The sequence below is a fragment of the Nicotiana tomentosiformis genome, chromosome 4 (genome assembly GCF_000390325.3).
Source record: "Nicotiana tomentosiformis chromosome 4, ASM39032v3, whole genome shotgun sequence".
Taxonomy (NCBI): Eukaryota; Viridiplantae; Streptophyta; class Magnoliopsida; order Solanales; family Solanaceae; genus Nicotiana; species Nicotiana tomentosiformis.
The window spans coordinates 131,265,796-131,280,856 of NC_090815.1; the positions used below are offsets into that span (position 1 = coordinate 131,265,796).

At 37.0% G+C, this 15,061-nt stretch overlaps 1 protein-coding gene and 1 long non-coding RNA gene across 3 annotated transcripts; both read right to left on the reverse strand.

Annotated features, from left to right (window-relative positions):
- Positions 1-1,589: 1,589 nt before the first annotated feature.
- On the reverse strand, positions 1,590-7,838 carry LOC138909125 (uncharacterized). Of its 2 annotated transcripts, none has more exons than XR_011415667.1 (2): positions 7,032-7,838; positions 1,590-1,963 (listed from the first exon to the last, which is right to left on the reverse strand). It is a non-coding gene; the product is annotated as an uncharacterized lncRNA (long non-coding RNA). The 2 variants fall into 2 exon arrangements; XR_011415666.1 differs by having other exon boundaries at positions 1,590-4,952.
- A 5,018-nt stretch (positions 7,839-12,856) lies between these two features.
- LOC117278306 (uncharacterized) lies at positions 12,857-14,368 on the reverse strand. Its single transcript, XM_033657744.2, has 2 exons — positions 13,984-14,368; positions 12,857-13,275 (listed from the first exon to the last, which is right to left on the reverse strand). Exons 1-2 carry the CDS (start codon positions 14,366-14,368, stop codon positions 12,857-12,859), a joined length of 804 nt encoding a protein of 267 aa, XP_033513635.2.
- Positions 14,369-15,061: the final 693 nt, after the last annotated feature.

Below are 15,061 nucleotides of genomic sequence, written 5' to 3' on the forward strand. Positions count from 1 at the left end.
TCTTTTTATATCTTGTGAATCTTTGTTCCTCAATAAACGTATTGACTTGACAATGTTGCTCATTTTTCCTCTAATCCCGTTAAATGCTTGATATCCTCATGTAGAAGGGATTAGAGCTTTTTGGCCTTGAACCTTTCTTTCAGTCTTATAGCAGTAAGTATGTAATTTAAAACCAGGTGAAAAAAAAGGAGGATGTCTATTAGTTAAAAACTTAGAAAGAGTAGTGGGTATATAAAGAACAAACAGTTCTCCACAAGGCAATCTCTTAGTTAATACTTATATGTTTTACTTAGAAGTAGGGCAAATGTATGTGTGAGTCAAAACAGAGTTTTACACGTATTCAACAAAAAAAATATAACTATGAAGCTTAAAGCATAGTGTTTACATAGCTTATTTTATTATGTGCATTTGGCATAAAAATTATGTTGCAGAGCTATAAAAGTGCAAAGAGCTAAATTCAAATCTCACACTTGCACACAAATAAACATCTAGATTGAGGAGGGATTCTTATTTAAAGCTCTGTCATCATTGATAAGTTTTCGGTTGTGGTCCTCATAGACATTAAAAGATGTCAAAAACTGAGGGACAATGTTTTATCTTGGTTATTTTCTGTGTTTCCCCTATGTTCTCTTTCTCCCTCCTCTTTATGTGGTACCCTTCTTAATTAACACTCAACCTTCATTGCTTAAAATGTGCCGTCATTTTCTGATGTTTTCTCTTCTACATGTTAGAGTTTCAATTCCGCTAGCAAAGGAAGGAAGAAGAGAAAATTGCTAATGGTATCGGGTTCTATTCATGTCTACTTTACCATGCCCTTTTTGCGGATCAGATCTCGTTGTTCACACAAGTACTAAAAGCATAATATTTGTTATTTTAATAAACTGGTTTCTAGGGAGTGAGTGGTGAGGAAAGAGGACTGCGAACAAGAGTTAGCAGTTTGATTTGCTAATTATGGGAGTTGGGGTCTTGAAAAACTTTTGGAGAACTGGGAGCTATCTGATTATTATTATTTTATTTTTTTTGGTATTGTTGGAATGGAAGAATAAGTTGTCCCAAGTTGAAAAACTTAGTTAATCAGTTGAAGAAAATATTCACCTGCCAAACATACATTATTACATGTGTGTTAACTTCTTTTTCCAGCCTCAATGGAATCTCAAAAGTCCTTTTTGTGCTTCTACTTTGTCTCTCGAGTTTTTCAAACAAGCATTTACATCTTTTGGTGTTTGAAGCCTGCTTTGAAATTTTGCAAGTTGCTCCATCAGAGTTTTGGTGTTTGAATCCTGCTTTGAAATTTTACAGGTTGCTCCATCAGAGAAAAAATTCAATTGTTATCTCCATCACATATATTACAGAGTTCAATTAGAAGATAAAAACAGCTTGCATAACTTTAGGAGATATATTTAGATTCCAAACTCTCAATTTTGTAATTAATACTGAAGTGAGGGTACATAAAGTACCTTTAATTTGTATATGTTGTTACTATTCGATCTGTCACGACCTCAATTTTCCTCCGTAGGATGTCATGACGGCACCTAGTCTCAAAGATTAGGTAAGCCTAACAAACATGTGGAAATAATTGAAATATCAAATAAGCTCTTAAATACTCTGCAACTATATAAAATAAACTCCGCTGCTCAACATATACAATTTTTCCAAAACTTGGTGATATCGAGTCACAAGATATACAACGGTATCATAGTCATCCCTATACAACCGTATCTAATAAAAAGAGGAAAAACATAGAAATAGATAGAAAGTGACTCTGCGGCATGCGGACACCGACAGGTGTACCTTGAAGACTCCAAGTACGAACATAGCTTACTGATGCCTCGATTGGTAGGAGGTACCTGGATCTATACAAAAGATGTGCAGAAGCGTAGCATGAGTATACCACAACGGTACCCAATAAGTGTCAAGCCTAACATCGGTAGAGTAGTAATGAGGTCATGAGGCCAAAGCCTTACTGGAATAAATAAGAATCAGGACTAATAATTTAACGGTGCAATAATAATAATAATAATAATAATAATAATAATGGAAACGAAACGAGTAAGGAATATGCCAAATTAACTACACAGAATCAAGGTAAATAATGCATCACGGAAGAAAATAAGAAATGTAAGTCAAGGAAACAAAACAACCAAACACAAGTGAAGTAATTGAGAAGTACCAACAATAGTCATTATCGAGGTATCACCTCGTAGTCTCAAATCACAAGAATAATTCTTAACCTTTCGTTATATCACCGCGGGAGCTTTGCATTTAATTTTGAAAATTATTTTTCCCGAAATAGCATCCCACGTTTTAGCCCACTTTATCACACCGCATGACTTCTAGTAATTTCCCTACTGGCCACGCATATCAATCCCACCTTATCTCACCACATGAATTTCAACCCCAAAATCTTATATCACTACATGCGTATCAATATTACAACGTAACACAAATCGCACCTCAAGTGCCTAATATCACAACTTGCCAAAAAAATCAACAATAATAGTGTTTTCACAATAGAGAGTCCATGGCTCAACCACAATGTACACAAGAGTCTCAACAATAACAACCGAAAGTGAATGACTCAACATAATAGTATTTCACCACTTAACACTTTGCCTCAATGTGAATCACGACCCTTATAACTCAATACCAATTTCAACAATAAGATATTCCAAGAATGACAAGTTCAAGTAAAGAGTTCAACGGTTAAATAATGAATACAAAATAAAGGAAACAAGAACTTCAATTAAACATGTAGAGCAATTTGCAAGTAAGAGATAAGACAAGTAGAACATGTGAAAATAAGATAACTCAATTAAGGCATGAAAGGAATCGACATAGCTAAAATCGGTAATTTTCACGTTTATCCTATGTACACACTCATCACCTTGCGTACACGGCTTTCACACATCAGAGTTATCACAAACAACATCAATCCTAGGGGTAATTCTGCCCCCACCCTAAAATACTAAGCTGTCAAATCCCTCTTCAAGAAAGCGAGGCCCCTCCACACTAATGCGACTAACATTGAGCCCAGGCCTATGCGAACGCGATACGCGAATGCGGTGAATAACACCTTATACCTTTGTGAACGCGTGGCCATCTTTGCGAACGTGAAGAACAAACCTCACATGCCTCCCAGATATCCTTCGTGAACGCGAGACCTCTCTCGCGAACACGAAGAAGGAAACCAGACATCAGAAAATTCAGCAGCTTCAACAATTCTTCAAGGTTCCAAAATGCGTCAAACATGGTCTGAATTACACCTGAGGCCCCCGGGACCTCAATCAAACATACCAACATGTACTAAAACCTCATACGAACACGCTGTAAGCGTCAAATCACATCAAACAATATTAGAACAACGAATCACGCATTGATTTAAGCGTAAGGAATTTATGAACTTCCGAATTGCAAAACTAATGTCGATTCATTCAAAACAACTCCGATTGGCTTCAAATTATGCACACAAGTCATAAATGACATGATGGACCTATTCCAACTTCCGGAATCGGAATACGACCCCGATATCAATAAAGTCAACTCCCGATCAAACTTTCCAACCTTCCAAATATTAAATTTTCTAACTTTCGTCAATTCACGCTGAAACGACCTACGAATCTCCAAATCAACATCCAAATACGCTCCTAAGTGTAAAATCACTATACGGAGCTATTGGAACCGTCAAAACTCCATTTCAGAGTCATCTACACAAAAGTCAAATTATGATCAACTCTTTCAACTTAAAGTCCCACCTTTGGGACTATATGTCACATTTCACTCCGAAACTTGCCTGAAACTATAAGCAAACACCACCGGCAAATCACATAATCATAAAGTAACATAGAGGAGGCAATAATTAATTGGGGACAAAAATACTCAAAACGAATGGTCAGATCATTACACAATCAATGATTGTTATAACATTGTCACACTTCTTTTTTTCCGAGGGGATAGAGAGTTTTTCCAATTAAAGTGACATTATTTGAAATAGGATTATTCATTTAATTAGAGTCGCCACTTGGAATAATTATTATGGTGTCCCAAGTCACCGGTTTATTTTAAAATCCCAAATCGAGGAAATTGACTCTATTTTTGGTCCGCGAACAAAGAAGACCTGGTAAGAAATTCTGTCTACTCGGGAGAAAGTGTGAGGCACTCCCGAGTTTCGTAATTTTAGCACGGTCGCTCAACTATTAATAATTGGCCTAATTATCTGATTTATTAGATGTTTAAAATCTATTGTGCATTTTTACTTTCTAACCGCTTTTAATTAATTATTTGGCCGTTTTTAGTATTTATGGGATTTATTTGAACAAGTCGCGATGTCGCGCACTCATTTGTTTTTGTACATATTGCGAATCGCGCCACATGAAATGCACCCGCGATTTGCAACATGTTTATTTTTATTATTATTTGAAGTTGTGGTCGAGTTGCATAAAATGCACACCCGAAATGAGAATTATGTATCGCGACCAAGCCACGGGAAATGTACTCATGGCCACGATAATTTATTAGTCATGCCTAAAGCAAACTATGATATTTAATTATTTTCCTAAACTACTATTGAGATTTGTTGTAAGGCCATGGATTATGGAAAGAATTGTTGAATCAGAGAGTTAATCATTTTACACTGCCCAAAGAAATTAACGCATCAAAATGGTTTCACGTGCTTGGATTGATGATGGAAAATCGTGATGAAGCATATACTAAGTAATTACTTGTTCAAACCAACATTTTAACAAATTGAAAAGAGGCAGATTGATTAAGGTATTACTATCATAAGAATGGAAATAAACATAATAGTTAACTATCATTCTAGTGGATCCGGGCCAAATCATTGGGTTCAACATCCCAGGCCCAACGACCTGAGGTCCAAACTTGCTCAAACAACTCCCAACTGGGCCAATTTACAACTCTGGCCCATTTCATGTAAGCCCGTGTTGGAACAAATTCTGGAAAAAAGAACATCATGCACTCAAATTTTAAAACCAGGTACAATGAGCTTAAATCAAGATGTGTAACCGTTTTGCACCAATAGCCAAATCCTAAACCATACTTTTCATTCCATTTCTTCACATTCCTTCAATGAGACCCTGATTTTATCACCTTTTCAAGTATACCTTTACTTCTCAAGCTGATTCTTAATTCACAATCACAAGGCATAAAGCTGTTATCTAGGGGCGGCCGGCGTATTTTGGGGCCTAGGGGCCTAAAGTCAAATTTTAATGAGGGGCCTTAATATTTTAATTTTTTTATTATTATTTGAAGTCAACTTTTCTAGCTTTTTTAGATGCAAAGTTACTAATAATTTTCTTATAATCAATTTCTCCTAATAAGTCTTTCTCAATTGACAATATAACTAACCCATTTAATCTTTTTTGAGACATTATTGATCTTAGGTAAGATTTTATCAATTTTAATTTTGAAAGGTTTCTTTCCGCTAAAGCAATGGTAACTAGAATTGTTAACATTATTCTATAAGCAATATATGCATTTCGAAAAGAATCAAGTCTCTTTATTTGATTGAGTATATCGATTAAACTATTATCTTCTACTTGTACTATTTTCCTTAATACTTTCAACTCAGATAATAAATCTAAACCATCAATATCGGATTGATTATTATGCTTTAAGAAAAATTCAAGATTAAGGCAATGTGTTTTTAAATTTCCATAGTGATCTTAGTTTTTTACCACTAAATAGAAATCCAAAAATATTTTCATATGCTTCAAATTGTTCAAATCTATTTTGAAGTGAAAAAATAACATTGTCTACTATGTATAAAAAGTAATCAACTCTAAAGGACTCTTCAAGATACTTTGAGATTTCATTATCAACATTCTCATCAAATTTTTTCTTCCTAGAGATCACATGTTTCTTACGAAATTCGGGTTCGATATTCATTTCAAATGCAATTTCCTTGGCAGAAATCATAGCAGTTGCAAATTCTTCTTCTCTATATTTGTTAAAAAAAAAATCAAACCTTTTAATTGATCTATGGCAACATCAATATGCATGTCTTTTGACTGCATACTTTTGTTAACTGAATTTACAACAAATAATATATCATACCAAATAGTCATACCCAATAAAAATTTAAAATTTTCGAGTTCATATGTTACTAAGGAATTAGCTTCACTTTTAGTTTTTAGATCACCACTAATTTCTACTAATTTCAATAAGCATCTCTTATTTGTGGAGTTTGAAATCTTATTGCTTTAATACTTTCAATACGACTTTCCCAACGAGTTTGTGACAATGATTTAAGAGTTAGACTAGGTACACTATCCTTTAATACTTTCCATCGCTTAGTAGAAGATGAAAATAGTGAATATATACGTTGTACCACTCCAAAAAATGATATAACTTTTGTACAAGAATTAGCCATATCACAAAGTAACAAATTTAGATTATGACAATCATGTGGTGTATAAAATGATCTAGGATTTACATCAAGAAGTCTTTTTTGCACTCCTTGATGTTTTCCGTTCATATTGGACCCATTATCATATCCTTGCCCTCTTAAATTATCAATATCAAGTCCAATATTTTTTTATTTCATCTATAATAACTTCAAAAAGACCTTTTCCGCTTGTATCGTCTACTTTTAAAACTTCTAAAAAATATTCATTAATTTTTATTGGAATTGCCGAAATATCCACACTCCGTAGTATAAAAGAAATTTGTTCTTGATGACTTGTATCTGGAGTGCGATCATACTAAAATATTTTGCTTCTATAAACTCAAGTATTATCATTGAATCACACATAACATCTTTAAACTCAATTGATTTTAATGTCATGCTTTAAACTCAGCCAACTCTTAACATCAGGAATTGCATAAAACGAGCTAAAAATCAGATTCATTATGAAACTAGATTTGTCATTCGAATAGCATGCTATAACAGTTCGATCAAAGATAGACTAACCTAATAGTTGAACACAAACATACGGAATAAGATGTGAACACATCAAGTCATTCAATTCTTCATTAACACATTCAAGAGAGTTACAGAGAGAGTTTCAACATACCTAGAAGCAGAATCAAGAGATGAAACTTGACAAATCTGAATCAAAGATGGAAAGTGAAGATCCAACTAACAAAAATAGCAGCAAGCTCACAATCGAACACACAGTTCCAACAGCTTGAAAGCTATTCGAAATCACAGACAAAAGATGAAGCAAACCAGTAAAGATAGAAGAACAAAATAACTTTGTCCCTTCCTTTTTTTTCCTTTTTCGTTTTCTATATCTATTTTTGAACTTTAGATTTTGTTTTTAAAAGGAATCAGTGTGGACAGAAGAATGTCAAGTTTTCTGCCAAGAATTCAAGGTAAAAATGAAGAAAAGATTCTGAAATTTGGAGAGTTAGTGATGTTTTCTGAAAAATACAGAATTCCTATATGAGAGAATCGGTGAATGCAGACGTGAATCCATGAATTCAATTCTATGCCAATGAGTGTATATATACTATGCTCAAAATAAAATGAGAGAGGGTCCAATGGAGGGAATATTTCAGCGTGAATTTAGGGAATGTCAGAGAGGGGAGGAAATATCTATAACTGAAAAGGGCCAGCTGGCCATCTACTATTAATTCCTTATCCTTATCCCCCTTTTCTTTTAATTTTTGGCTCCTAAATCCTCTAAGTCCGATCCCTTTCAGAAAACCCCTCTTCTATTCCCTTCTAGAAGTAAAATATCTGCTTAGGTTTGGGCCGAATGACCTGGCCAAACGACCCAAAGTAGAGCAAATCTGGCTTCAAAGAAAAGCACACTCGAAAAGAAAAAAAGAAGAACTACATGCCATATTTTGAAACTTTAATTACAATCAAGGATTTAAAATAAATGCAAATAAGATTTGACTAAAACTACTCTCAATTAAACTAAATTAATCCATTAATTAATCTATCAACCATGCAATCCAAAAACTGAAACTCACTAGGCAATCGGCGATAAAGAATCAGAAAAAGACGAAAACAGAATGGATACCATATGAGCTCTGGATCGAATCCAGCGAACAAGATAGACCAGCGAGAAATGGAGGATATGAGCTCTGGCCGTCGAAGCGGGGTTGACCGGAATCCGGTATATTTCGAAATGGATTAAAACTAACCTAAAACGATTGCTCTTGTTAAGAGCAAGAGCAATCGATTCATGTGAGTTTGAAACCAAAACGACCAAAAAAATACCAAAGAAATCAAACCAGTTAGGACTAGGATTTTTTTTCTGGAAATTTTGGATCTAAAAATCCATAATTTTGGTGTGACTTCTGACGAAATTGAACGGAGATTAGGGATTAGCAATTACGAGCAATTTTTGCCCGTTTTAAACTCCATTCGGAAGCATTTAGAAAAAGTTTGACCGAACCTTGCTTCGGAGGTTGCCTACATATCATTGGCTATAAAGGAATCAGGTGAGTGTAGTTCTGGGAATTTTGGTAGATGGGATTACCGAAAATTTGTGATCTCACTGATGTTGCTATTGTTACTGCTTGTTGAACTCTTTATTACACCAAAATCAAAATAAAAAAAAAACTAAACAAGCCTATCAACTATGAGTTACAAGGTTCCTATCTCTAAATCTTCTTAAACTTGATCTCGAGTCTTGGTTGGTTCTTCATGCACACTCTGATATAAACCTTGATGCTTGCTAGTTGGAGGTGCTAGTTCATTCTTCTAAAGGTTCTTCTAATCAAAACGAAAAATGTAATGCTTGTGACATCAGTCATGTCATGAGCAGTCCACATACTTTCATCCACTTATGCATTTTTCATTCATTTTTTATTCCTTGAATTGAGACTTCTTCTTTTAGTCATCTCAAACCCCCGTGCCTCGAGGTAAAACCTGCTCAGATACCCAAAACAAACAAACAAAAAATATTTCTACCCCAGTTTTCAATAGGAAAATTTCATGAGTTATTTATAACAAAACTCTTATACTATTTTATTATTTAAAGCAAATAAAAGGCCGGGATTGGTGTACCCTAAGGGTGGCAAGTGGGCAGGTCCAGGTCCGGGACCGCGGGCCAAACGGGCTAAGCGGGCCAGGACTGTTTGGCCCGATTTTAGTGGGCCTGGGCCGGTCCTATGATTTGGGCCCGTCAGACCCGTGACCGTTTAGCCCGTTAGGGCCCGAGACCGTTTAGCCCGGTTCCTTAGCGGGCCAAACGGTCCCAACAGCTATTTTTTTTTAAATTTTTTTATTTTATTTTAAATATAGTCGTTGGGCTGTCAAAAATAGCCGTTGGCTATTTATAAAATAGCCATTTAACCCCCCAATTTTGTTTTAATCCCAAACTTTTTATAATTGTACTTTTTCCCTATTTTCAACTATAAATACCCCATCATTCTTTCATTTTTTTCTTACAAAATTATCAATCTATCACAATCTCTCTCTAATTTTCTTCTATAATTGCTACTATTGCTTACTTTATTGTTACAATTTGTGAAACAATTGTGAAGTTGGTGAATTGAACTCTTCAACGATAATCCATTTTCAATAAGTTGTTCGTCAATTCGGTAAACTCGTTCCAACTCTTAAGTTTTAATATTATAATTTTGTTTGTTTTATTTATTTTCTATTACTTTATTAATTAAGATGGCTTCCTTAAAAAAACTGTTTGGTAAAAATAAGGGAAAATCCAAGATTGACGAATCTAGTGCTCAATCTGTTCCTCCTCCACTGCCCCGGGCTCCCCGAACCAAACTCCATATACGTCCTACACCTACTATTCTTGATAGCTATAATAGTTTATTACAATTTACTGAAAGTCAATTTTGCCATAATATTAGAGCTGGTGGACAATTAGACCGTATATATATATATATATATCTTATATACTATATATATTCGAATATCTATACATCTTAGATATTTATTTTAACATCCTTTTGTCTCTAATATCTATTTATTTATTTATTTTTAAAAAACTATTGGGCCCACTTAGCCCGTTTAGCCCGCGGCCCGGGACCGTTTAGCCCGGGACCAAACGGTCCCGGTCCCGGGCCGGTCATTTGAAAAAGCCCGTTTAGGCCCGGACCCGTTTAATTTGGGCCCGGTCCGGGACCGTTTGGACCGACCCACTTGCCAGCCCTAGTGTACCCTGAGAAAACAGAGAATAGGGAGTGGAGACCTTATGTCTAAAATGAAATCAACAAGGGAGTAGAGACCATATGTTAGAAAAACGACTAGAGAGTGGAGACCTTATGTCTAAAATGAAATCAACTAGGAAGTGGAGACCCTATGTTGGAAAAGCAGACTAGGGAGTGGAGACCCTATGTCTAAAATAAAATCAACTAGGGAGTGGAGGCCCTATGTTGGAAAAACAGACTAGGGAGTGGAGACCTTACGTCTAAAATAACTTCAACTAGAGAGTGGAGACCCTATGTTGGAAAAGCACACTAGGTAGTGGAGACCCTATGTCTAAAATAACTCCAACTAGGGAGTGGAGACCCTATGTTGGAAAGGCAAACTAGGGATTGGAGACCTTATATGTAAAATAACTTCAACTAGAGAGTGGAGACCCTATGTTGGAAAAACGACTAGGGAGTGGAGACCCTATGTCTAAAATAAAATCAACTAAGGAGTGGAGAACCTATGTTGGAAAAGCATACCAGAGAGTGGAAACCCTATGTCTAAAATAAAATCAACTATGGAGTGGAGACCTTATGTCTAAAAATAAAACCAACTAGGGAGTGTTGACCTTACGTTGGAAAAACGACCAGGGAGTGGAGACCCTATGTCTAAAATAACGTCAACTAGGGAGTGGAGACCCTATGTTAGAAAAGCAGACTAGGGAGTGGAGACCCTATGTCTAAAATAAAATCAACCAGGGAGTAGAGACTCTATGTCTAAAATAACGTTAACTAGGGGGTGGAGACCCTATGTTGAAAAAAAGACTAGGGAGTGGAGACCTTCATGTCTAAAATAAAATCAACTAGGGAATGGAGACCCTATGTTGGAAAATACAGCTAGGGATTGGAGACCCTATACTACCATGATTTGGAACTTTCTTTCTTTCTTTTTTTCTTTTATTTAAGAGAAAGAGTAAAACCCGGGAAAGAATTTGGAGAAAACTTCCCCTTTTGGGGTTGTTGGTGATACAGAGCTATTTTAGTCTCTGCGCGGTTTATTTTGGGTTGCACCTGCTTCTTGCAAGGTTGATTTGGATTGCACATGTTTCCTGTGGTTCAAGCAAAGAATAATTTGTTAGTTTGAAACACTTGCTGGTTTTGTGGGCTTGAGTATTTCAGTCACTTGATCTTGACCGGCTTCTTTGACGATAATTTCACTTGCAACTAGTTGTTTCCTGGATACCAATTGCATTTCTGGCCTCGGAGAACCTTTGGCTTTTCCAAAACTTTACCATGATGATTGGTCGCGTGAGACTTAACCTTTTTCAGCTTTATTTCGCCTTTGTGGGCACTTGACTTCTTTCTTCCAAATTTTAACTTCAGAGCATTGGGGTATCCTTGGCTTTGCAAGCTTTGCCAATGCGGTTAGTCGCGTCGGACTCAACCTTTCAACTTCATTTCGGACTCATAGGCACTTCAATTTGATTTTTTTCTTTTGAGAGCTTTTGATTTCGAAGCATAGGCTACTATGGCAAGTCGGGGTCAGCTTGATGCCCCTGCTGAGGCTGGGTGCCTTTTTTCACATATTAGCTTGTATGAGACGAAAGCCCTGTAAATCAGTCTTGCTATCTCTTATTTGCCTTAGTCTTTGGAACAAAGTTAGACCGAAAAAGGATTCAAAGAAAACAAATAGTGTAATGGAGAATGAGTTTAAACAAAAAGTGTCCCTTTCGGGGAAAGGAAAGAAGGACTTATCTGGAGTACATGCGGACTTCAGTGAACTTGACATGCCTTTTGGATTGGATGCATGATCTGTGAAAACCGTCCGACTCTCAGAAATTCATCACAACTTCTTGCCTCGAAACCGAGAAACCTTGCCCAGGGCTGTGTTGATGCCAATGGCTGTGAAGATCCTCTTTTCGATTAGTAGTGCCCTTTGCGGGTTTTTACCAGCTGACCTCTCTCATTTCTCTTCTCACCATCACCTTATAGTGCCATTTGCGGGTTTTCACTAACAAAACTCTCTCATTTTTATTTTCTCTGCTCGTCATCGCCCTATGGTGCCCGTGAGGGTTTTCACCAATAAGACTCTCTCATTTTATTTCTCTCATTTTGGTGGCATCAGATCCAAGTGATTGTATCCTCCAATTCTTGAATATTCTCGTTAATTGATCGGAAGGACTTGAAAAGGATTTGGATTGAATTACAACTTTGGAACCTTTTGGGCGAAACCATCGCCGAAGCATCATAACATCTGCCCAGTTTCAACTTTTGGGGGGAATGTGGATTTTTGTTTTGGTATGACTGAACTCCAGAGAGAGGTTGCCTACGTATCCTTTCGGAATCAAGTCGAACGCAGTTCAAGGAACTTTGTTTTCTGATTTTTTTTTTCATTTTCATTTTTTAGTAACACGTTCAGGTTCCAAAGAGGGTAATCAAAGAAAGGGAATCGACTCAAAGGGTTTACAAAGGATTGGTAATGTTCATATAGTGAAAAAAAAGCCTTCGTCATCCCAATCGAAGTATGTTAAAGCTGTGAAAGTAGTCAAATGTAATACATTTTGACTGCATTTTCATTGACAGCTGTCTCGGGGTCATTTCCTTCTATGTCTCCCAAATACAACGCTCTCTTTGGCAACACTTTTCTTATAATGTAAGGACCTTTCCAATTTTGAGCAAATTCCCCTTTGGCTTCTTCATGATGCGGGAGGATACGCCTCAGAACGAGTTGCCCTACTTTAAATTTTCTAGGCCGCACTTTCTTGTTGTAGGCACGGGCTATTCTTTATTGATACAACTGCCCGTGGCAAACTGCGGCCATCCGCTTTTCATCAATCATAGTCAACTGTTCCAACCTGATTTTGACCCATTCATAATCCTCAATCTCAGCTTCAACAATGAACCAAAGAGATGGAATCTCAACTTCAACAAGTATTACGGCCTCAGTACCATAAACCAATAAGTAGGGTGTGGCCCCAACTGATGTTCGCACGGTTGTGCGATATCCCAAAAATGCAAAAGACAACTTTTCATGCCATTGTTTAGAACTTTGAATCATTTTCATGAGGATATTCTTGATGTTCTTGTTTGCAGCTTCAACAACACCATTAGCTTTGGGCCGATAAGGGGTAGAATTACGATGCGTAATTTTAAATTGTTCGCATACCTCCCTTATCAAGTGGTTGTTCAGATTTGCAGCATTGTCTGTAATGATGGTTTAGGAATATCAAAATGACAAATAATATTGGAATACACAAAGTCCACCACCGCTTTCTTGGTGACGACTTTGAAAGTGACTGCTTCGACCCACTTTGTGAAATAATCAATGGCAACCAAGATGAATCTGTGCCCATTTGAAGCTTTCGGCTTGATTGGCCCAATAACATCTTTGCCCCAAGCAATGAATGACCAAGGCGCTGACATAGAATGTAACTCTAAAGGCAGTGCATGAATCAGGTCACCGTGTATCTGGCACTGATGGCACTTCCGTACGAAACTGAAGTAATCCTTTTCCATGGTCATTTAGTAATAACCTATCAGGAGGATTTTCTTTACAAGGACATATCTATTCATGTGGGGCCCACATACTCCCGATTGCACTTCATTTATGATCTTTTCAGATTCTCGAGCATCTACGCACCTCAAAAGATTTAGATTTGGAGTTCTTTTGTACAAGACTTCTCCGCTAAAAAAGAAACTGCTGGCAAGCCTTCTGATAGTTCTCTTTTTATCTCCACTGGCCTACTCGGGATATTCCTTTATTTTCAAAAACCTTTTGATATCATGGTATCATGGCTGAACATCTGGCTCCATTTCAATTGCGTTACAATAATCATGCTCGATTTCAATTACGTTACAATAATCATGCCTTTCTCGAATTTGGATTTCTAGCGGGGTCAATATGAACATTACCCGGGTACGGCAGCATTGAGGCCAAAGTAGCTAATGCATCTGCTAGATCATTGTGGAATCGAGAAATGTACTTGAACTCGACAGACTTGAATCGTTTGCTAAGATCTTCTACATGTTGCCTATATGGGATGAGTTTGATGTCTCGAGTTTCCCATTCACCTTGGGCTTGCCGAATGATCAAATTAGAATCCCACATGATTAACAATTCCTCTACATCTAGATCAACTGCCATATTCATGCCCATGATGTAGGCTTCATACTCAGCGGTGTTGTTTGTATAGAAGAACCGAAGTTGGGTTGTGGCCGGATAGTGCTTACCTGTAGGAGAAATCAGAATTGCTCCGATCCCGACACCTTTTGCATTTACAGCTCCATCAAAGAACATTTTCCAAGCATTGGTGTTCTATGGAATTACTTCGACTGAGTTCACTTCCTCGTCTGGAAAATAAGTTCTTAGGGGTTGATATTCATCATCGACCGGGTTTTTCGCTAGATGATCCGCTAAGGCTTGGAGTTTCATCATCGTATGAGTGGTATAGACAATGTCGAACTCTTGGTGAGTAGGATTTTCCATTTTGCTATCCTTCCCGTGGGCATCGATTTTTGGAATATGTACTCTAGAGGATCCATTCTGGTTATGATATATGTTGTGTAGGCCAACAGATAATGTATGAGCTTCTGGGTGACTCAAGTTAGGGCGCAACAAGTTCTTTGTGGCTTCATAACTGGCGAACTTCTTGCTCAGATAATATATGGCTTGCTCTCTCTTCCCGGTCACGTTGTGTTACCGAGGACACAACCGAAAGAATTTTCCAAGATTGTAAGGTACAAGAACAAAGGTCTTCCTGGCTTAGGTGGAACCAACACTGGCGGATTTGACATATATTCTTTGATTTTATCAAAAGCTTCTTGACACTCATATGTCCATTTGATCGCCGCGTCTTTCTTCAGTACCTTAAATATGGGCTCACACATGGTAGTAAGCTGAGCAATGAACCTGCTGATATAATTCAATCTTCCTAGTAGACTCATGATCTCTTTCTTGGTTTTCGAAGGTGAAAAATCCCGAATAGACTTT

What these genes read in the sequence shown, in the direction of transcription:
- LOC117278306 (XM_033657744.2), bottom strand. Translation starts at nt 14,368, where the DNA reads ATGTTCTTTGATGGAGCTGTAAATGCAAAAGGTGTCGGGATCGGAGCA. An exon ending in CTCAATGCTGCCGTACCCGG is followed by an intron (nt 13,276 to 13,983) that starts GTAATGTTCATA and finishes CCATCATTACAG; the next exon opens with ACAATGCTGCAAATCTGAAC.